The sequence below is a fragment of the Halichoerus grypus genome, chromosome 10 (assembly GCF_964656455.1).
Source record: "Halichoerus grypus chromosome 10, mHalGry1.hap1.1, whole genome shotgun sequence".
Taxonomy (NCBI): domain Eukaryota; kingdom Metazoa; phylum Chordata; class Mammalia; order Carnivora; family Phocidae; genus Halichoerus; species Halichoerus grypus.
In genome coordinates this window covers 24,891,886-24,914,651 of record NC_135721.1, presented here as the reverse complement: position 1 = coordinate 24,914,651, position 22,766 = coordinate 24,891,886, and the positions used below count along the sequence as shown (strand labels likewise).

Sequence of the window (22,766 nt, the reverse complement as noted above, 5' to 3'; positions counted from 1 at the left end):
TTGCCAGATAGGGACTTGTGGGCACCAGAGACCAGGATGGGGAATTCACCAATGGACTGTCAGGGACACTGACAAAAAACCACCTCATAAAAGAAAGGAGATTTCCATACCCAGAATTAGGAAGGATTTCTCAAGAAAGAACAGCTGCCAATCTGCTACTGGCATTTCGTGGCAGCCCAGCGGAAACGTCCCCTCGGACCAGCATGGTCCCGGAAGTGAGCAGCTAGAACCTCTGTTCCACAACCAAACTCGAGCTCTGGGCTCACTGTCCCAGGGCCATGTTTGACATCAGGAATCTGGACTAGCTTTATGATTGGGGCGGGGGGGAGTCCCTGTGGCTTCTTGGAACAGAAGCCTGTGGCCATTTTGGGCCTCCACAATGGGCCTCCTTGTGCTTTCTCCAATAAGCCTTCCCGTAAACTTCTACCTTTGATGTTAATCAGAATTTGGGGTGAGTTCAGACCTCGAGCAGAGCTTGGCCCAGGAAGGGCTTGATATCAGATGGTTCTTACCTGGAAAGTAACTCACACTCCCCTCCTATCCTGCAAGAGAGGGCCTGGCTTGAATCCAGGGGGAAAAGGATGTTCAAAGCACCAAGGTGGCTATTGTTTCCTAGTGTGACTCATTCTTTCGGGAAGCGAGGTTTCTAACCGTAGCCAGTACACCCGTGGGGGGCACAAGCTAGAGGGAGCAGGTGCGCGGGCGGCCAGCTGAAGGTGTGTTTCCAACACCCCCTGGCTCTCGTTGCACCTGCTTGAGAGGCGGTCAGGCCAGCAGAGGTTTTGGCACAGCCCCTGAGAGGCTGGGTGGGCTCAGATGCCGGGCCCAGGTGGCTGGGCTGGGGAAGGTGAGGGACTGGGGCTCTCTGAGGAGCCTCTGTGAAACCGTCTTTCCTCTTCCCAGCTGTTGGCCGAGGGCACCCCGTTCTCCTTTGTCCTTGACTTTCAATTTTCCTGACTACCAGGGAGAAATCCCAACCCTTCTCAGCTTCCGGGCATGTTACCTGGAACTTCTGAGAATGTGCTAGTCGGTTCCGCCTGGATCTTTGAATCCTCCCACCGGCCCCTTGCGGGTTTGCGATGGCGTTGTCCCTTCAGCCTGTCCTGTGTCCCCATGCTCCAGCTTCGCCCTCTGTGGTCCTCGCCAGACAAGGTGGGAAGCAAGAGCCCTTCTGTTCTTTTTTAGGGTGAGTATTTCTCAGCATTCAAGCAGGCCTCCCGGAGGGAAGATGACATAGCCAAGGTGACCTGCGGCATGAGAGTCCTGTTCCAGCCGGAAACGGCGCAGGTAAAGGAGCTGGCCCTTTGCTATGGCGGAATGGCCGACAGAACCATCTCGGCCCTCAAGACCACGCGGAAGCAGACCGCACGGTGAGAGCTCCCAGCAAAACGAAGCCAGAAGCCACCGCGGCCGCCCCGACGGCTAGTACTGCTAGCGTAGTGTAGCGTAGCGTAGCGTAGTGTACGACTGCCTACCGCTATCACCATGGTTACCGCGCTGCTCCGGCTACTGCTGCCCCCTAGCGGCGCTAGCGTTACGGCTGCTGCCCGCGTTGCTACGGCTGGTCCCGCCGCTGCTGCAGCCACAGCCGCCGCTTCTACTACAATTACTACGGCCAGGGCTACTCCTCCTGTTACCGCTCCTACTCCTCCCACCGCTCCCGCCGCTGTTGCTCCTGCTCTTCCTGCCACCATCACTACCCTGACCAGGAGCCCCCCGGGGCTAACCGCTGCTCTTGCTGTTGGTACCACAGCCAGTATGACTTCTACTGCTATCGCTGCGGCTAGGCTAGGGCAGCAGATGACAGCGCCCTTCACCGCCACCGGCCGCTGTAGTCCGCGCGATGACCGCATGGATAAATAAAGCCTCCCTTTGGAGTTTGGCTCCTTGGTTCCAGTTCCTGGCTCCGGCACTTACCAGCTGGGTTATATAAGTCCAGTTACGTAACCTTCCCATGCCTCAGTTGTCTCGCTGCTGAAAGGAGTATACAAATCTTCCCTGGTGCACTTTTAAATTGAAATGAAGAGTGATGTTTCATATAAGGCACGTAGGACGTTGCCTAGTGCCTATGATGAGGACTCAGTAGATTGTATTATTATTTTTGTGGTGTTTTTCTTACTGTGTCTCTTTCTAAAGATGAGGACACTGAGGCTCAGGCAAGGAACTTGCCTAAAGTTACAAAACTATAAGTATCTGAGCCAAATTTGGAACCAAGGTTCATATGCCTGTCACCCTGAGCATCGCATCCCATACAAATGATTCTGAGGGCCGGATAGGAGCGCTCTCCCACCATCTGCTCTCTGGCAGTTTCTGGAACGAGGAGCTGCTGCAGGACGTGTGTGCAGGCCTGGTGGAGGAGCTGTACCTGTCCCCTGATGCCCCTGGTGGCATGGTGGAGTTCCGGCGGACCCTCACCCTCAGCTTCTTCTTCAAGTTCTACCTGACGGTGCTTCAGAAACTGGGCAAAGGAAACTTGGAAAATGTGAGTGTGGGGGTGGGGGCAAGATAGAGACGCTCTGCAGGACGCGTTTGGGGATTTAAGAAGCCAGTCTGAGTGAGGGAGTACTGTGGACCAGGTGGTAAATTTGCTTCTCCCTTCTGACGTCTAAGGGCAGAGGAGAAAGTACGAAGGACGCATAGCCCAGGGAGCTGCATGGAGATGGGAGCCATCAGGGTGGCTCAGAGGCAGAGCACTGGTCTGGGCATCAGTGACATGGGTTCTGGTCCTGGCTGAGTCATTACCTCACCTGAGAACCTGAATAGGTCACAACTCCCTCGAACTCTCCCCTGGAAAATGTGCAAAAGGGGGTGGGTAGACCAGATGATCCTTCCAGAGGATAGCTGATACAGCTGTGGTTTTGTAGTTAGAATGGGAATGTGGAGTGAGTTGAGAAGGCAGACTGTGGAATGGGGATATGAGGTGGGGCTGCTACAGCCAGGGGCCAGTGGTCACCGCGGCGGTGTGTGTTCTGGAGGGGGTGCGGCTGAGCGGGAGCCCGTCTCCCCACATTGGTTCACCAAGTGTTTATTTTGTACCTTTTATGTATAACATTGCACTAGGCGCTAAGGGGCAGCCTCGTGTGGGAGAGAACCTGGTCAGTAAAGGCCAGCCTAGAGTAACAACTGAGAAGATGGTATGGGGAGCACACCACAGATGTGGGGACAGCTGACTAAAATCCCCCTTTGAAAAACATTCGTAATACTTATTTTCTTCTGATTATAAAAGCAATACACTTATTGTGGAAAACTTTGAAAACACAGAAATGTGTTAAAAGTTAAAATTGAAAATAAAAAAATTAAACATTTTTTGAATGAAAAATATTAAAAAAATTTAATAAATTTTTTAATAAAGTTTTAAAAAACTTTTTTTGAAATTGAAATTTCTCTTCTCTCAGATCCTATAGAAAACCAGTGCTATTATTTTTGCTTATTTCTCTGATTTTTTTCCTACATTGATCTGTCCATGTCTCTGTCATTATGTTTCCTCTCTCTCGCTCTATCTCTCCTTCCACCCACCTACCTATAGACCTGCCATCTTCCTAGCTTTTGACCTGGAACATATCATTTTTCTAAACAGATTCGGAGGCATGCTGCATATAGAGTTTTATGCCCCCCTTGATTCTGTTGAGATGATACTGTGCACATTTCCCATATCATTAAATATTTCCCACAGAAATGAGGAGGAAGAAGCCTTTCCCAGTAAGGCTGGGGGAGAAAGAGCAGCGTGCATAAATGCAGTAGGGAGGGAAACCATTTGATGTATTGGAGAAGTACAAACATTCACCATGCAGGCTGCAGGGGTGGGAGAGGAGCTGAGGCTGATATTAAATACTGAGTTCTCAAGCCCCCGAGCTGATGTTGAGCTAGATCCAGCCAGAACTACAAGGCATGTGAAATGAGGAGATGAGGGGAACAGTTGTAACTTTTACCCCTTGGGGACAACCAAGGGTGGGATCAATGATAGAGTCATGATCGCCATGGTTATCTTGCCTCCACAGAATTGTGCGAAGCTGGACCCCACCGATGCCAGTGCTACCTCACTCTTTCAGAAAGACCCTCCAGCCAATGTCCAGTTCTTCCAAGTGAGTATACATGATGGATGGCTAATACCACGGGCCCTTGCAGGGCATATCAGATGATGCTAACCATTGGTGAATGACCAACTCGAGTTGGATATAGGTGCTCAAAACTCCTTACTGCTTTGCATAGATATCCAGTGAAGAAAATGGGAATCATATTAATGTTGATGAAGCTTCCCCCTTCCCCCTTCCCTACTTAAATTTCTCTCTTGGGATTACTCTCATCTTCACCTGCTCTTTAAAGAAAAAGAAAAAAAATTTTTTTTTCCATTTTGTCTTTTCTGGTACCTCCGTGGGGCTAATGTGCAAAGCCAGGCGTTCTCCTGAACATGTATACAAAACAAAACAACAACTTTCTATCAACAGCAACTTTTTGAGAAGTACTAGATAAAGGATTAGCTTTTCCTATAAACATTTTGGATTTTGTGGGCCATACAGTCTCTGTTGCAACTCCTCAACTTTGTCACTGTAGCCTAAAACAGCCAGAGGTAATACATAAAAGAACATGTGTGTACCAATAAAGCTTTATTTATAAAAGCAGCCAGTGGGCCAGATTTGACCCACAGGCCATGATTTGTGGACCCCTGCACTAGAGTATGGTGGTCCAAAGTGTGAACTCTGGGGCCTGACTGCCAGGATTTAAATCCAAACTCTGCCATGTCATAACTATAACTTAGGACAGGTCACTTCCTCTCTGTACCTTTTGGACAAGTTACATATGCCTACCTGCAAGTGTGCATAATGATGGCATCTCTTTCATAAGATGGCTCTGAGGATTAAATGTATCAGTATGGGCGCCTAGGTGGCTCAGATGGTTAAGCGTCTGCCTTCAGCTCAGGTCATGATCCCAGCGTCCTGGGATCAAGTCCCACATCGGGCTCCCTGCTCCTTGGGAGCCTGCTTCTCCCTCTGCCTCTCTCTCTCTCTCTCTGTCTCTCATGAATAAATAAATAAAAAAAAAATAAAAAAAATAAAAAAAAGTAAATGTATCAGTACAAGTGAATAGCTGAGATAGCTCCTGGCATGTATTAAACATTCAATAAAATATTAGCCATTATTATTATTACTTTGAAAAACACAAAACCAGAATTTTATTATAAATACATTTTAGAACATTTTGGAAAGTACAGAAAGATATGAAGAAGAAAACAAAAATCACCCAAGATCTTACCTCCAAGAGAAAATCATTCCATTTTTGTTTACTTCTTTCCATTTTTTCCTATGCATACATAGACATGTATATACTACATTTATAACATGTATATTTTTGTCCTACAGAATTCAAATGATCATACACACACGCACACAATGTTTTATAGCCTGTTTCTACACCTCACATGAGCATTCTTTCCTTCTCATTAAAATTCTTCAAAAGTATGTCTTAACAGTTGCATACTATTCCGTTGTATGCATATAGCGGAATCTTTTTACTCCATCCTCAATGAATGGACATAGAGGTTCCTCTTTAGTTATTTATGTTTTGTTCCTGTGTAGAGTGATACTTTGAGTTCCTTTCTAATGACTTCTTATCTGCCTTTCTGTTCCTGTGCCCCTCCTGCCGCCTTCGTCCTCACTCCTCAGGTGTGCTTTGGCTTGAAGCTCTCCGTACTTTCCCTGGGCCTGTAGGGAAACATTGTCCTCCGCAGCTCAGCTTGACTGGTGACCATGTTGTTCCAGGAGGTGCCCGAGGGTCAGTCAGAGGAGGACATGGTGGGCCGGCCCCTGCCCCACCTGGCCGCGGCCATGCAGGCTTCTGGGGAGGCTATGTACTGTGACGACATCCCTCGCTACGAGAATGAGCTGTCCCTCCGGCTGGTCACCAGCACCAAGGCCCATGCCAAGATCACGTGAGTATAGGAAATATTCCCGTCGTGGGGAAGGGCCCTGGGAGGCTCATCCAGGGCCTTCCGGTCTGGAGAGGAACATGGGGACTCTTCTTGAAACCAGCCTGGGGAGGAGCCGGAGGCTTCGGGGGCTCAGTGGTGCCTGGGAGGGTGAGGGGATGACATTGGAGGTATAGGTAGGGGCCCGATGAGGGAAGCCTTGGATGCTGAACCGGGAGATTACACGTGGCCTGAAAAGCAGTGAGGAGCTTTTAACAGGAACAGGTTAGATCTGCACTTTGATGTTGGGCTAAACTTCAATGCAGAATTTCAGGAGGACTTGAGTCAGTATTAAGGGGAAGTGCATGGCCTTAGAGATTGTGTCCCTGCTCCAGCGCTTTGCCACCGAGACGTTGGCCTGCATGCTTAAGCTCTCTGTTTCCCCATTCACAATAGGATGTTTTCATGAGGATCAGTGATGGAGTCCACAAAGGACCTAGCAGAGAATAGTCACTTGTACCTGTTTGTTGAACTTGGAGAACCCAAATGACAAGAATGGCCACCTCTATGATAATAACAATAATACCCAACGCTCATAGGGCACTTAATATTTGCTGCAGCTTGGTTTAAAGCATTTTCCACAGATTGGCACATTTACTGCTCTCAGCAACCCTATCGGCAGGTCCCGTTATCCCCATGTTCCAGATAAGGAGACAGGCACGAACACGGTCAGTTACCTGCCCCGTGTCCCAGAGTCGGCGGCAAAGCCAGAGTTTGAAAGCAAGCAGCACTGGCCGCTGGATGCTCAGGCCAGAAGCTGACTGTGATTTGTGCGTGGGCATTAGACGCAGAGCCTGCTGAACAGAGAAACCCTCCTTGGGTCCCGCCCCTGCAGGGATTAGCAACCCAGTCTCCTCATCACTGGTTTTTCCTCTGCTGCTCCCAGCCACCTGGAGACAGGCTCTGGGAATGGTAACATGGACACAGATAAAACTTAACAGATAAGTAAACCCCTCCAGCTCTCTGAGAAAAAAAAAGAAAAAAAAAAGTTTAAGAAGATACGGTTGCCTGCTTTAGGGTAAATTCATTTGCCTTTGTCCTTGTCTTGAGCTCATACTGACCTCACTGACCACGATCCACATTGTCTACATTCAGAGAACTTTGCTCCACCAGAGCGGTGTGTGAATGAATATAGTAGGAGGACGGGGGACTCTGTAGTAACTGCAAAGATCCGGGCTTTCCCGGCTGTGTGTACGTGGAGGGCAGTAAGGTATAGTGGAAGTGGACCTGGCTTGGGCTTTTTTGTAACCTAACCTCATGCCTAACCCCAGCAATGCTGCTCTCTGGCTGGGTGACTTTGGATAAGCCACTTAATTTCCCCGAGCTGAGGTTCCCCAAATGTAACCTGGGAATAATGACAATGACTTTCTGGGGGCTGTGATGTGGCTTGCCCATTTGGAAGTTGGTTGGTACTCAGAATACTTTTCTCTGAGGTGCCTCTGTGCTATTTCCCCATGGGGGCCCGGGCCAGAGTGAGCAGTACATAGTTGTGACTGTTATAAGTGATGCAGTCTCCAGGCATTCTCCCTCTCAGGACTGCTGAGGGCCGGGGTGCCCTGCCGTTCTGGGATAGCTCCATGAAGGTGAGGAGAGAAATTTGGCTGTGTGACGATGTTCAGGGCCATTTGATCAGTGGTGCAGCAAGGGCCCCAACATGCTGATTCAGTGTGGGAATTAGCTGTGATGTGGGTTTGAGCTGGAGCTTTCAAGAGTCAATGCTACTCACTGTGATTCAGTTCCCTCACAGAGGGTCCATGGGGGCGGGCTGTCCTGTTCGTCTTCCATCCCCCGCAGCACTCAGCATGGTGGCCTTCACAGGGGAAGCATTCAATCAGCATTTGCAGAATAGGATAGGGTAGGATAGGATAGGATAAGATAGGATATAGAATATAGGATGGGATAGAATAGAACAGACTAGAAGTGGAGAAAGGAGGAATTCAAGTGGAGGAAAAACCATCAGTGTGAGGATAGAGGTATCCAGTGGGGTGGTGGGTCTTTTGCTCTGGTTTCCTGCCTGGGCCCCTCACTGTGCTCATTCTTACAGGTGCATAGATATTTCAGAAGCTCAGAAGGTGCCAGGGTTCGTTTGCTTTATCTCTGCTGAGGATGTTCCTGGAAGTAATAAAACAGGAATTTTTAATGATGAAACAGTCTTTGCAAAGGATGAGGTAGGTCTTGGATTTTTTTTCAGATATTAAGTTAGTGGAACGAACGCTTGAGTTTTAATTGCTCATGCCTCCAAATCCCTAATCTTGAAAAGATTCCATATTTGCACATACTGCGGCCATCATCTGATTGGCCAGGGTGCAGGACAATCGGTAAAGGGACGGAGTCTGTCTGGTGGCACTTTAAACTTTCACTTAGTGTTTACTTGTTTATTTAACTGATGGTTGCTAGTTGCACATAGTAGGATGAGTCCCAGCCAAAGTGACATTAAAACAAGACTGGTGATTGTTTTTGAACTACCAGTTATGTTCTTAAGGGTATGATGTTAAGTTCCTTTATTAAAGAAAATAAAAATGTGGCAAACAAACTAACCAGAATAGAAATCACAATACCATCACTATGTGTATTGATAATTCACTTATATGAAAGTTCATCTATTGATATACAGAGTTCTGACACACACACACACACTTTCCAAACATTCAAAATGGTGGCTACGAAAAACCATATACTTCTAGGATAGTTCTCAGTCACTTTACGATTCCAGTACAGATCAAATGCAATTTGGAGATGAGCAGGTGTTGCTGAAGGGCAAATTCACTTTCTTATTAATGTGCAAGTGAAGGAGAGCAATCAAAAACTACAACCATGAGACACAAGAACTCCATCTGACAGAAGAACAAATTACTTTTACAAACTTCAAGAGCCTCTAAGACCACTGCTAGCATTATGGGTAGTGAGAATCAGCCAAGTATAACCACCACAGCCCTAATCAATTAAGTCAACAACTTAACTGGGTCCCCAAGAGATAACAATCAGAGACAGTATGGGTTTCTAGTGTCAGAAACCTCATATTCCAAAGTGATGAATTGGACAAATTTTTTTTTTTTTTGGTTTATATTTTGGGGAATGTTGGAAGAAAATTACCTGTGAAGGAATTGAATCATTAAGTAATGAGAAAATGACAACCCTTATTCTATAAATCTAACAAAAAACTGGTTTATGGGTCATCCAGTCTAAGAACCAGCATTTGGAAACTACTGCTTCTCGGCATCTACATGAAGTATAAGACACGAGTACTGCCTTTGAGAAGCTTTTGGTGTAAATCTGGAAACAAGATAAAAGAGAGTGGGGTGGCAGAAGAGAATGAAACTGGAAGTTGGCGCTAAGATTTAGTTGCGGTCTAGCAATGTGCCAAGGCAAGATTGTCATCTTGCCTTCTGGGTCTGCATCTCTTTCCCCTAAGAACAAGGGTGCTGGAGTGGATCTGAGTCAACAGAGAGACTTCGTGCTGCCATACCTCCCGTTCTGCTGCTCACGACATGACTAATCAATTGCCACATTTTATCCTGGGCAACTTCTCAACAAGCTGCCAATAGTAAATCATCAGAATTGGTCTTTGAGATGAAGTGAGTTTGCCATCCTGATACTAGTGATCTCCAAGTCCTATTCCAATTCCACTGATTCTAAACACTTATGAAGAAGCACATAATCCCAAATAGTAGGACAAAGACATGAAAAGACTCCAGGGCATTCCTGAAAGGTACCTTAAGGAAACTGTGGGGGCAAAGACTTCCTTTGCCTTTTGAACAATCCAAAATAATTTGCTTCGTGAAGAACACGTGATATTCTTTAACAGTCTGGCTCTCTTCCCAGGTGACCTGTGTTGGGCACATCATTGGTGCTGTGGTCACCGACACCCCAGAACATGCACAGAGAGCTGCTCAAGGGGTGAAAATCACCTATGAAGAACTTCCCGCCATTATCACAATTGAGGTAATTGAGAAAGGGCCACATGGAAATGGGTGAGCTCCCTGTGCCTGGAGCCACCTTTACTGGGATCCTTTAGGGAGGATTTTTAAATCTCTGCCAGTCCCAGGATTGTGTGGTCTTCTGAAACCTTCCCCATCATGGTCCCAGACTCAGTCCACTAGTGGCCAAATTAGGTTCCTCCTTCCCAATGCCAGCTCCCGTTGGTTCCCTGAGGGACTCTACTTTTCCTCAAGATTCAAGGTTGTCCACCTATCTCCGAGGAAATGGAGGAATGCGACCCCCTGGGCCACACACAAGCTTACTTTAAGTCTGTGTAAGACATTTGTAGAGATGTCTGTGTGAGAAGAGAGAGGGAGTTCCAGCAGCTTCTCTTCCCAGGTCGAAAACGACCTTCCTTCTCCTCTGAAAGTCCACTCACTGAAGCCTCTTTCTGGTCCTCAGGATGCTATAAAAAACAACTCCTTTCATGGGTCTGAGCTGAAGATGGGGAAAGGAGACCTCATGAAGGGATTTTCGGAAGCAGACAATATTGTTTCAGGTACAGCTGGTACCGTGGGGTCCCAGGCACGAGTTGGCCCTGGTTTACGAATTAAATTCAAGGGCTGGACCTTGAGTCCTAGAGCAGGGGAGTGAATTTTTACCAGAAGAGTCCTCCTGACATTTGTAACCAAATAGTAGACAGTTGGCAGGGAACGACCCTCTGTCATCTTCATCTCTGCCCTCCAGGCTCTAGGCTAGATTAGACCTAAGGGATTCTGGGGAACTGGTAGTGTGTCGAATTTGGAAGACTGTCCAGGGAAGGTAGTGGCCACAGATCCTGGCCCCCCACTGTGGGCCCGCAGGCAGTCCTCACCCATCCGCAGCCGGGGCTCTCCCCCTCTCCCCCTCCTCTGCCCTCCCCCCACTCCTTCCCCACCCCCCACACCGTGGAGTTAGGCCTCTAGCTCCCACGCAGCGCAGCGCTGCCAACCAGACCCCTTCTGGAATTGTCACCTACACGGTCCCTCGTGCACTGCTAAGTCTCTGCTGAGCCAGCTTTCCAGTTGGCCGGATACCTTCAGTTTCAGAAGATGATCTCATTTTCAGCTTTTCAGTCACATCTGTTAATTCCTTCTCTACCTTTCCCAAAATTTTACAATAATAGTTTAAAAGTCTTTAATGTTTGCAGTGAAAGAAAGCGTCATGCCTGCTGCATTTTGGTATCATTCTGGTTTCTTTGTTGGGGTGGGGGATTCGGCTCCCAGATGGCTAAGGCTTTGAGACCCTTTCCACCCATGTTGGGAACCTGGAGGTGACCTGTGAGTGGTTGGTTCCTGCCCAGGGCCCAGGGTGAGCATGATCTCCTTGAGCAAACTCAGGATCACTGTGGGGGTCTTGTTGCTCCCCCAGGCGAGGTGCACATTGGTGGCCAAGAGCACTTCTACCTGGAGACTCACTGCACCATCGCTGTCCCGAAAGGCGAGCAGGGGGAGATGGAGCTCTTTGTGTCTACACAGAACACCATGAAGACCCAGGTAGGCGTCCTGTGGGTCAGCTCCGGGGCCCGGGGAGGACACTGGGGAGTGTGGCAGACTAGGCATGGCAGTGTGGGACATGGGGAAAGGGAGATCTGGGCTGGGCCAGAAGGGGATTTGAGGGTCTGGAGTGCTGGATCCCAACACCACCAGCTCAATGGCTGCCTGGGTATGTAGGGGGAGGGGGAGCTTCTGGAATCAAGGAAAGTCTCCATATTCACAGCAGTAATTAGGCTCATGGATGTCGGACAGGCTCTAGCTCAGGCCTGAAGTAAGTCCAGATGATACATTCAGTGCAAGTAATTTTTCTTTTGTCCACAGAGCTTTGTTGCAAACATGTTGGGGGTTCCAGCAAACCGGATTTTGGTCCGAGTGAAGAGAATCGGAGGAGGCTTTGGAGGGAAAGAGACCCGGAGCACTGTGGTATCCACAGCAGTGGCCCTGGCTGCACATAAGTGAGTCCTCCCTGCCAGTTCCTGGGAAGGAGAATAGGCTGCCTCTGCCAGGAAGGCTTTCTGGATTTCCCCCTTTAAGAAGTAGATTCCCCTTGCTTTGAATTTTCCCAGCCTTCTGTTTTTAGAGCTCTTGGGCATTGGGATGAGGGTAATACCCTGTTTCTTTGTGTTCCACGCATGGATCTGTGTCTTGTCTTCCCTATCTGGCTGTGAGGGCCCTGCGGGGCCAGGACACACCTCACATCCTTCTATTCCCTGCCTTGTCCAGCACGGTGCCTACACAGCTAGACAGCGAGGCAGCCAAGCACAGGTCTGCGTGTGCCAGGTGGAAAGAGAATTGTCCTGTGCTGTTTTCATCCCTGGGACTGACAAGAATGGGCCATTGCAGAGGCTCCCGGGGTTCTAACCCTCTGATGCCTCCCTCAGGACTGGCCGCCCTGTGCGCTGCATGCTGGATCGTGATGAGGACATGCTGATAACTGGCGGCAGACATCCCTTCTTGGCCAAATACAAGGTTCCAGATGTCGGCAGCTATGCCGGGGATGGGAGGGACAGTGCCATCTCACTGGGAAAGCTGGGGATGAAGGTCCAGGGATCCTGGGACATACTTAACATTTTTCATGACTACCTGTAGAAGTTCAAAGAAGAAATAGCCACGAGAAAAATTCAAATTGGCCAACAGCAACATAGAGGGGTGATGCTGGCTGGCCACCTCCCAAGTGATGTCCCAGCGTGGTATCTATACCTTTTGTGAATTTGCTGTCGTCCATATCTGGTCTTTGTCCACTCAGGCTGAGAAGCATGACTTTTCAGCAGCCCGGGGGTAAATCCATCCTGCAGAATGTTCTAATGTTCATGTGTTCACTGCCTGATGTAAAAACCAGAACGACTGCTTAGTGCTTAGTAATTTACAATGAGAAATGAAACTGCCCAGGGTCTGGACAGGCCCAAGTTGTTAGGGTGGTCACCTGCCCCATCAGACCGTGTATGGCTGGTCACTGCCAGTTCCTCTGTGGGATGGTCCCTTTGGATCACCATGCATCCTGTCCCTCTAAACACCAGCATAACCTGCCAGATCCCAGTCTGGGAGTCCTTCTCTCCATGAGCTGGCGTTGAACATCTCCCTTTGACCTCTTCTGATTTTGTTTCATGATTGAACTCCCCCAAAGGGATCATATTTCCCTTATTCCCAAATTCATGTGGGCCCAAAGAAAGGAACTCGGTCTCCTGAGTCCCAGTTCCTCACTTATGGAATGGCCTGTAAAGTCTGTTCTGATGGCCACATAAGGTCAGGGATATGAAAGCACATTCATACTTGTTTGGGGGGTAACTTGGTGTCTGCTGGCCAAATGCTGTAAGGGATGTCTCCAGTATCTTTCTCAGTTTTTCTGCCCAGCCCTCCCCTCTCTGCCTCCTCACTCCCTCTCACACAACCAGAAGCCAGGAGTAGGTAGGAGGAAGGAGGAGTGTGGGGAGAAGGTGTGTCCAGGGTTGAGGAGCCATGGAACGTCACGGGAGAGATGTTAGTTCCTCTCTGCTTCACCTGTTAAGCTCTGGTGACCTCGTTTTCATGGTGTGATGTCTTATTCTTTCTGCTTCCTCCAGGTAGCATAGGTGGGAGGGGATGACTCGGGTTAGCAGAGGAAGGGCACTGGTGAGAAACCCCTCTCCTCAACAGGTTGGCTTCATGAAGGATGGGAAGGTGGTGGCTTTGAAGGTGGAGCACTACAGCAATGCGGGGAACACCTTGGATCTCTCCCAGAGTGTAAGTACGAGGCACCCCTGCATCCCGGGGGTGGGGGGTGACTGGGAGGTCAAGGGCGGGCCCCACAGCCATCCTGGCACGGGCCTCCTCAGTTCCTGCCTGTTACTGTGGTAGTAGCCTCCCCATTGGTCCCCACCCTCAGGTTCTCCACCCTTGGCTCATCTCTAAAGCACAAAGATAATCATATTACTTTCCTGATCGGAAACCCTTCCTGCTTTTTCAAGATACTTTGCCAAACAAGCAAAGTTAGTTACAAAACTTGATGCATAGTCTGGTGATATTGCATGTATGTGTATGTAAAATTAACATATGCCTCTATTATATATATATAATGCATGGAAGATTCCAAAAGAACATACACTAAACAATGATTGGGTGGGACAAAGGGGGGGGGGCACTCACTGTCATTTCCTATATAACACATTTTTGTGATGTTTGAATTTTAAGTAATGAATTGAATTTCTTTTTTTTAGTAACAGTTTCATTGAAGTATAGTTTATACACCATAAAATTCACCCATTTGAAGTATATAATTTAATGGTTTTTAGTAAATTTAAAGAGTCATGCAACCATTATTATGATCTAGTTTTCAAACATTTTCATCACTTCAAAGTGATCTCTTGCAGTTGCTCCTGTTCTCACCCCCACCCAACCCCAGGCCTAGACACCCACCAGTCTACTTTCTGTCTTTATAGATTTTCCTCTTGTAGTTGATTCATGTAAACAGACTCATATACTATGTAATTTTTTGTGTCTGGCTTTTTATCTCAGATTAAAGTTTTTAGGTTCATCCATGTTATAGTATGCATTAGTCCTTCATTCTTTTCTGTTGATAATATTTCATCATATGGATAGACCATATTTTGTTTTCCATTCACCACTTGATGAGCATTTGAGTTGTTTCCAGTGTTTAGCCTTTATGGATAAAGGCTATTTATTTATTTATTTTTTTAAAGATTTTATTTATTCATTTGAAAGTGTGAGAGAGAAAGCACAAGCAGAGGGGAGAGAGAGAAGCAGGCTCCCTGCTGAGCTGGGAGCCTGATGTGGGGCTCAATCCCAGGACCCTGGGACCATGACCCGAGCAGAAGGCAGATGCTCAACCAACTGAGCCACCCAGGCGCCCCTCCTTTGAGTCTTATGTAGACATGTATTTTTGTTAATTTTGAAAGTTAACAGTTACCTTTGTGATACTACTTTTTATAATTTTTAAAAAATCTTAATTTTATAACCATATTAGTTATATATGCATAGATTCTTCTTGTAAAAATAAGTCACATTTCAGGAAAAACAGAAGTTCCCATGAATCCGCACCCCCTGTGCCTCTCTTCTTTGCTAGGGGCTAACTGGCTCAATTAGAAAACTTCACACTTCAGATCTAGTGTGAAAACGTCTCAAAAAAAAGAAACACATTTAGCATTCTCACCATTTGCAACACATGCCTCTTGGTGTTGTAGGAAAAATCAGGTTGAAAAAGATACAGTGCTTGTCCCCAAAGATCTTAGAAGCTTTTAAATTCAATCCAGCAAACATTTATTGAGTGCCTAGAGTGGCAACATAAAGAAGAATATACGGCATTGTTTCTGCCCTCAGGAAGTTCACGGTGTGGTGGGGGAGACAGATAATAAAAGACAAAATGAAATAGAAGTACAAGTTGATAGAGTGCTAAGGGAAAGCAAAAGTGGAATTAATTGAGACATACTAAAAGCATCTAGGATGACTAAGACTGAAATAACCAAAGACACAAAAAGCAACCTGTGGGAAAGAGAGTCTATACACAGGGAAGTAAACCAAACCCCAAATGAAACAAACAAATAAAAGCTGCCATTGGTCTCATCAGAGAGATGAATTATTATACCTTCAAGAAAGAATAGGATGCCATAAAAATGGAACAGTCAGAGAATAAAAATGAACTCTGGTGAATTAAAACTCTGAAAGCAGAAGGGTTGGAAGAAACTTGAGCAAATCTCCCCAAGTAAAGACAAAAAATATGGAAAAATAGGAGAGAAGATACAACAAAATTCAAGGACTCGTCCAGGAGATCCAAATAATCAAAGTTTCAGAGAGAAAGAATGGAAACAAGAAAGAGGAGGAAACTGTCAGGAAGTGACTCAGGAAATCCCCCCAAACTGATGGGCATACATTTTGAGATTAAAAGAGCCCGTCCAGTAACCAGCACAATGAAGGAAAATAGACCTATGCTAAGTTACATCATTGGTAACTTTGAGAGACCTGGGGATAAAGAAGATTTTACAATTTTCAGGAAGGAGAAAAGCAGAACTGTTTCCAAGAATTGGAAGGACATTGATTGGATTTGTCAATACTGGAGAGCTAGGATGTGCCAGTAAAATGCCTTCAGAATGCTGAGGGAAACTGGAAGACCTATTTCCAACCTAGAATCCTATATACGGCCGAATCATTAATTAAGGATGAGAGTTTCAGAAAGACATTTCAGGCATGCAAGTCTCAAAAATGTTCCTCTCTACACACTTTTTTTTTTTTTTGAGAAGATATTCAAAGATGTACTCCAACAAAATAAGGGTGTATGACTAGGAAAGGGGAAGATATGGGTTCCAGGAAGGGGAGATTCAATATGGAGAGAGGCAAAGACAATCTGGGATGAATGTGAAAGGAAGATCCCAAGGTAACAGCTGAACAGTGGGTCTAATGGGCTGCCCGTTGAAATTGGAGTCGACCAGAAGGCTCCAGGAACAATTTCTTTAAAAAGATAAGGCTGCTAGAAAGTCTAAAGTGTTCAAACATCTTGAGAGCAGATTTCTAGCACTGGGGAAAACTTTAAGTTGATTAGTAATAATTGCATAGAAAACTAAGAAAATTAAAAAGTAAAGATAATTGTTAACTCCAGGGGGGGAGAAATGTTATCAAGAAAGAGAGAAGTAATCATAGTATAACTATGTGGTTCAGCTGTCAGTAATGTTTACGGATGATATCAAACTGACTATTGATCAGATCCAAATAGAACTATATGGGGAGGACGGGGGACAGGAAGGTGATGTGTTTTCAGGGGAAGGGGATTAGGCGGGAATGAAATCCCCCTTTTCTGTAACAAGAAAACAGTCTAAGCATCTACAACTGAAAACATCAAGAAGTTTCAGTGTAAGGCATTATTTAGAGATGTGGAAGTTAGTGTAAAGAGCTGCTAAAGAATGAGCTAGGAGAACTGTAAGTGGAGTAGAAAGAAGGAAAGTGGGGGTTGCTGTTTTGCATAACACAAACTTACAGAAGTATTTGACTCTTGAAATTGTTTGCCATACAACTCTAATGGGAATACGAACTACTTTAAAATTAATTCATAAGGTCACCTATTTTTTTTGGAAGAGGCAAGTGATCAATCCTAACTGGAGAGTTTGGGAAGGGCTTCCCCAGGGAGGAGCTGAATGAGGATGTTAGGTAGTAGGTGGGTAAGGTGAGGAGAGGCATACCAGGTAAGAGGAACATATGTATAGTCAGAGGATAAAGAATACACTGGGGGAAGGTCATAAAGAGTCTTGAATTCCATGCTGAAAGATATACAGACTTCATTCCAAAGAGAGTAAGGGGCATTTTTAAGCAAGTGGTTGAGCTGAAATGACCTTATATTTTCGTTTGAGGAGTAGGTTAGAGGATGGAGAGACACAGAGGCTGGGAGCCCAGTCAGGAGTCCTGGGTTGCATACCAGGGAAGAAGTAACTTGGGCCTGAGGGGCCAAGCAGGGCTGGGAAAGACAAAGAGGGTGCAGCCCTTGAAGTCCTTTTTTTGAGGAGCCAATGACATTGGCGCATTCTTCTCTCCCATTTTGGTTTCTTCTGCTCCAGATAATGGAACGAGCCCTATTCCACATGGACAACGGTTATAAAATCCCCAACATCCTGGGCACTGGGCGGCTCTGCAAGACCAACCTGCCCTCCAACACAGCCTTCCGGGGCTTTGGGGGGCCCCAGGGGATGCTCATTGCCGAGTATTGGATGAGTGAAGTCGCTCTGACCTGCGGGCTGCCTGCAGAGGAAGTGAGTCAGCTGGGAGTTTGGTGGCGCGGGTCAGAGGGGTTAACCTACTTTGAGGGGACAGTGGCTTTGTGTCTTGGGCATCTCCCAGGGGGGCAGAGGAGAGGCAGGTGCTGTGGAGGGGGTCAGAAACTTAACTTGAGGTTGTACCCCTTCATCCCTTGCCACCAGCGAGCCCTCAGTGTCTCTCTCTCCTTGCAAAGGTGCGGAGGAAAAACCTGTATAAGGAAGGGGACCTGACACACTTCAACCAGAAGCTTGAGGCGTTCACCTTGTCCAGGTGCTGGGATGAGTGCCTCGCAAGCTCTCAGTATCACGCCCGGAGGAGTGAGATTGACAAGTTCAATGAGTAAGCACGGGGAGGGGAGGAGTCCAGTGTTCTGGTGCTCTCTCAGGTCTCCTATTCTGCAGCCTCTTTGCTGAACTCAGAACACCAGGCTAAGAATTTAACAGATAACTTGTGGGAGTGCTGAGTGCTGCCCCTTTTGTAGCCATCTCTTTAAGATCCTGAAATGATGTTGAGTCTGGGAGCAGATAGGCTTCCAGCCTGCCCTCAGCATCATAGCCCATCAGTATGGTTCGTCTTTATGCATTTGTCCACCTTAGGGGCACACCGGCCCAGAACTCAGAACACCACAGTTATACGTCTGCCTCTGACATGAATCTATAAATGTGACCTTGCCGTCACTCCATCAACTTGGGCCTCAGTTTCAACATCTGCGCAATGGGGATAATGACACTGGCTCTGTTTCCTCACTGACTTACCCAGAAAACCAAGTAGAAAGCCCCGAGGAGGTGTTACCAGTATCATCACTGAGCACAGTTCATCCCTGGGACAGTCACAGTCCGAGATCACCAGGGCACCCTGACCCCATCTCAACTCCACTCTGGGGGGAAGTGACAATACTTTGAAGTCCAGGCTCTCAGGGGTGGGCCCTGCTTCGGCTGTGCGGAAGGACCCAGAACCCAAATCCGACTTTTCTCATTTGGTTTACCTAAGTGGGGCATAACTCAGTTATGATAAGTACTATGTGGGCAGCTCCAAGGAGGCCTTGTTCCAATTTTGCAAAGATGTTGTCTGAAACTATGAGCTGACACAAACATGATAGAGAAGGTTCTATGAGAATCTCCCTTTTTCTCCAGGGAGAATTGTTGGAAGAAGAGAGGATTGTGCATCATTCCTACCAAGTTTGGAATAAGCTTCAGTATTCCTTTTCTGAACCAGGTAATTACTTTTTATAATTTTGTCCCTCTCCACTGGGCTGGGGCCCCATTTCCCCTCTGTCTGCAGTATCGCAAGGGAAGGGCCATTGTCCCTGGTAACAGAGCTGAGTGGAAGGGCTCTCTGCTGTTTAAATGAAGTTGAACTTGCATATTCCTGGTTTGTCCAGAATGTCATAGGTCCGTGAGGGCAGCATGGGACTCAGAGATCTGGGGTCAACTTCTAGTTCTTACTCTTCCTGGTTGTAGGGCCACGGACAGCTACTCTGCCTTTCTGATCCTATGGCTTCATCCGTAGAGTGAACACAAAGACATTTATTTGACCTCCTTCCTTCTGGGGATGGGAGATACACGTAGAGAAATAGGAAAATGTTCACAAACTGTTGAATGGCTACATCATTAAATCCCAAGATTTATACCGCTTCAGTTTTCATCTAAGATTTCTATCCAAAATGCTGCCACTGGTTTTCTTCCTCCTGGGCTCCAGCACCGTTGGTCCCAAGCCTCAAGTTGAGTTAGGATTTACCGAATTTTGTGTTTGGTGTCCTTGTATTCCCTTAGGCAGGAGCCCTGATTCATGTGTATACAGATGGCTCTGTGCTGCTGGCCCACGGGGGCATGGAGATGGGCCAAGGCCTGCACACCAAGATGATCCAGGTGAGCAACCTGGAGACTGGGAGCCCTCTCTGGCCCTGTGGCGTCCGGGGGAGGGAGGGCGTGGTGAGACACTGAGCCGCGGCGCACAGCAGAAGGAGAAGCAGGCCCCAGCTCTGGCCCAGGCTCTGCCAGCATGAGGTCATGGGCAAGTCTTCTCCCCTCCTGGCCTCTGTTTCCTCATCTGTGCAAAGGGGTTGACCAGGTGACCCCTGAGGTCACTTCCGTTGCCAACATTCTAGGGCTCTGTGATTGTGTTGGTTTGCAAGCTCCTGGGGGAGCTTCCCGGGTGTGATCGGACACTGGTCCCTTTACTCAGAGACAGAAAAAAGAGGCCCAGGTTGGCAGGTCACAGTTTTAATAAGCAAAAGGAACTTATAGAAGAGACTTGCCTTGGGTGGTGGCAAGACGAATGATCCCCACGCCTGCCCACCGAGTCTTAAAAGTTCATAGAGAGAGAGGCCTTAACTGGGTTTAGTTAAGGTCCTGTGCAGGTGTGTGCAACCCCACATCATCATCCTTGGAGGCCGTGTCCTTGGAGTAGCCTTTGGGAGCAGGAAAGGCAAGCGGAACCCATATTCCAAGGACAGGGGAAGGGGTGAAGAGCCTCCGATCCCCCAGGTCCAGCTCAAGGGTCAACTGGGGGTCACATCTTTTGGATGCCCTTCCCTAACAGTGTATAAGTGGGTGTGTTGTGGGTAAAAAGGTAGCCAGTTTCCCCCACACAGTGGAGCTCAGATATTGGAACTGGATTAGAGTTGGCACACCTGCTTGGCTCATGGACTGGCCAAATTGTATTTTTTTTAAAAAAGCCAAGGTTAGGGGCACCTGGGTGGCTCAGTCTTTAAGCATCTGCCTTCAGCTCAGGTCATGATCTCAAGGTCCTGGGATCGAGCCCTGCATCGGGCTCCCTGCTCGGCGGGAAGCCTGCTTCTCCCTCTCCCACTCCCCCTGCTTGTGTTCCTGCTCTCGCTGTATCTCTCTCTGTCAAATAAATAAATAAAATCTTTAAAAAAAATTAAAAAATAAAAAACCAAGGTTAGCTTTAAAAAGTGCTGTGAGTCACCATTGGGTTTATGAATTTTTTTATCCAACAAAATCAATCCATAAAGTTCTGCTTCAAACTGAGACAGGTATGAAAACATCCCAGTCTCAATAGGATTATAGTTTATAAAATTATTTTGTTGCCTGCAACAGCGAACCTGAGTCTGGCTTGGGAAGAAGGCATCCAAGCCCCGTGCTAACCCCTTCCTGAGAGGGTGATCTTGTCTCTTTTCCCAGGTGGCCAGCAGAGCTCTGAAAATCCCCATCTCTAAGATTTACATCAGTGAGACGAGCACTAACACCGTGCCGAACACCTCTCCCACGGCCGCCTCCGTCAGCTCTGACCTCAACGGACAGGCTATCTATGTAAGTAAGGAGCCTGGGCAGCCACCAGAGCTGAGGGCCAGCCCAGGGCTTTGGGCCCAGAGAGAACCCTGGGGTGGGAGCTGGAATGGTCCTCGTAGGCTCTTGGGCTGTGGCCATGCCCTGGCTCTCTTATCCAGGAGAATGCTCTTCCTCCTGACACCAAGCTGAAAGAGATACCTAAGAGCCATAATCGCTTCCATTAAAGCCAAGAAGGATGAGTGTAGGATGGGGAGGAGATTTGGAGGGTCACAGGGAGCGTTCTGGAAAGATACTCCCCAGCATTAGAACTGGCTGTAAGACTATGGACTGAGATTGGAATTGGATTTTGGCGTTGGCCAGGTCAGACTCACTTGCTTCTCTTTCCACGTGAGGGATGTAATTAAGAAAACGGTTTGATGGGAGAAATCATCTCCTTTGAGAACCCTCAAATATTTCATCTTCTGTAGCCTAAGAACTGGGTGTTCTCCCAGCAAGGGTCAGTGCTGTTTCCTTTGGCGGGGTCTTGTGGCTTCCACCCCGGGTCTCAGTCATTCCTGAGAAGGTGGAAAGGCTATCTGAATGGCACAGCATTACTTGGAGGTGGCCTCGCTGAGGTCCTTGGGGTTTTGCCTGGGCCAGGAAATGCAGAAGATTCATATGTCTGGTATGTGGTGGATGTGTTCTTAGGAAGCTTGTCAGACCATCCTGAAAAGGCTGGAACCCTTCAAGAAAAAGAATCCTACTGGCACCTGGGAAGAATGGGTAAGTCTGAGCTGATCCAAGTTGCTTTTGAAAATGAGAGACATTAAAGGCAGGCTCTCTGTCCCTCCTGCTGCAGGAATAGGGTCATGGTCTAGTCACAGGCAGAGAAGCTGAAGTGGTGTGTATGGTTTCACAGGACAAGGAAATGCTCCACCTTGCTGGGCCCCCTGGTCTGTGGTTTTCATAGTTGAAGGAAGGCACCTGAGGAAAAATTTTGATCCAGGATCTTGACAACCCTGTGGGGGCTGGGGGATTGGCTGCCCTGAGCCTCAGAAGGTGGGGTGACTGCTGAATGTGCCTCACTCGGGCCTGGTTCCACACCCCGCTCATCCTCAGTCTTGATGAGCCTGGTTTTCTTCAAACCTCCTGCTGTCAGAGGGCTGCCGCTAGCAGCTCTGGAGTCTGGGTCCACTGAGGCTCCGTCTGTGAAGGAGTGGGGGAAAAAGACATTACCCAGGAGTTTATATCATTCCTGTGGTTTTATTTTTTTATTTATTTTTTTTCTTTTTTAAAGATTTTATTTATTTGAGAGAGAACGAGAGAGAGCACGAGAGGGGGGAGGGTCAGAGGGAGAAGCAGACTCCCTGCTGAGCAGGGAGCCCGATGCGGGACTCGATCCCGGGACTCCAGGATCATGACCTGAGCCGAAGGCAATCGCTTAACCAACTGAGCCACCCAGGCGCCCTCATTCCTGTGGTTTTAGAAGTGACAGGCAAGCACTCATAATAAGAAGGAGCCCAGTTCTCTGGTTTCTGGTTTGGAGGCTGTGTGTCGGGAACCCTCAGAGGGAAGCCACAAGGATGTCTCTCTCTGGCGGGAGACTGCATCTCTTCCAACAAGCAGACACCTCAGTGACAGCCCGTCTTTATCATCTCCCAGAGTTGGGGTGGGAAAAGTGGGCACAATGGTAACATGTAGCATGAGCCCACACATGACCCAGTCAGATAGTATACGTTTCCCTCAACAGACCCAAAGAAAATAAGCTATTTCTCTCAGATCCCCTCACCTTACTGTGCCTCATGTGACTGACCTCCTCTTCCCTTCCCACACTCACAGATACCACACACGTAAATACCATATGAATCTAGGTTGATTTTGGTA

General features: G+C 47.6%; 1 protein-coding gene across 2 annotated transcripts in view; it reads left to right on the top strand.

The window, feature by feature from the left end:
* XDH (xanthine dehydrogenase) overlaps positions 1 to 22,766 on the top strand; it is a 59,598-nt gene that overhangs the window by 27,197 nt on the left and 9,635 nt on the right. Inside the window, exons 14-30 of one of the 2 annotated variants that reach the window (XM_036119133.2) lie at positions 1,186 to 1,370; positions 2,308 to 2,482; positions 3,999 to 4,082; positions 5,757 to 5,926; positions 8,007 to 8,130; positions 9,785 to 9,904; positions 10,343 to 10,439; positions 11,291 to 11,415; positions 11,737 to 11,870; positions 12,297 to 12,384; positions 13,549 to 13,635; positions 17,451 to 17,642; positions 17,843 to 17,988; positions 18,783 to 18,864; positions 19,422 to 19,517; positions 20,796 to 20,924; positions 21,591 to 21,665. In XM_036119133.2, the coding sequence (XP_035975026.2) occupies positions 1,186 to 1,370; positions 2,308 to 2,482; positions 3,999 to 4,082; positions 5,757 to 5,926; positions 8,007 to 8,130; positions 9,785 to 9,904; positions 10,343 to 10,439; positions 11,291 to 11,415; positions 11,737 to 11,870; positions 12,297 to 12,384; positions 13,549 to 13,635; positions 17,451 to 17,642; positions 17,843 to 17,988; positions 18,783 to 18,864; positions 19,422 to 19,517; positions 20,796 to 20,924; positions 21,591 to 21,665 (2,109 nt within the window). The remainder of the gene's footprint in view (positions 1 to 1,185; positions 1,371 to 2,307; positions 2,483 to 3,998; positions 4,083 to 5,756; positions 5,927 to 8,006; positions 8,131 to 9,784; positions 9,905 to 10,342; positions 10,440 to 11,290; positions 11,416 to 11,736; positions 11,871 to 12,296; positions 12,385 to 13,548; positions 13,636 to 17,450; positions 17,643 to 17,842; positions 17,989 to 18,782; positions 18,865 to 19,421; positions 19,518 to 20,795; positions 20,925 to 21,590; positions 21,666 to 22,766) is intronic. The other variant, XR_013441641.1, reaches the window with a different exon arrangement.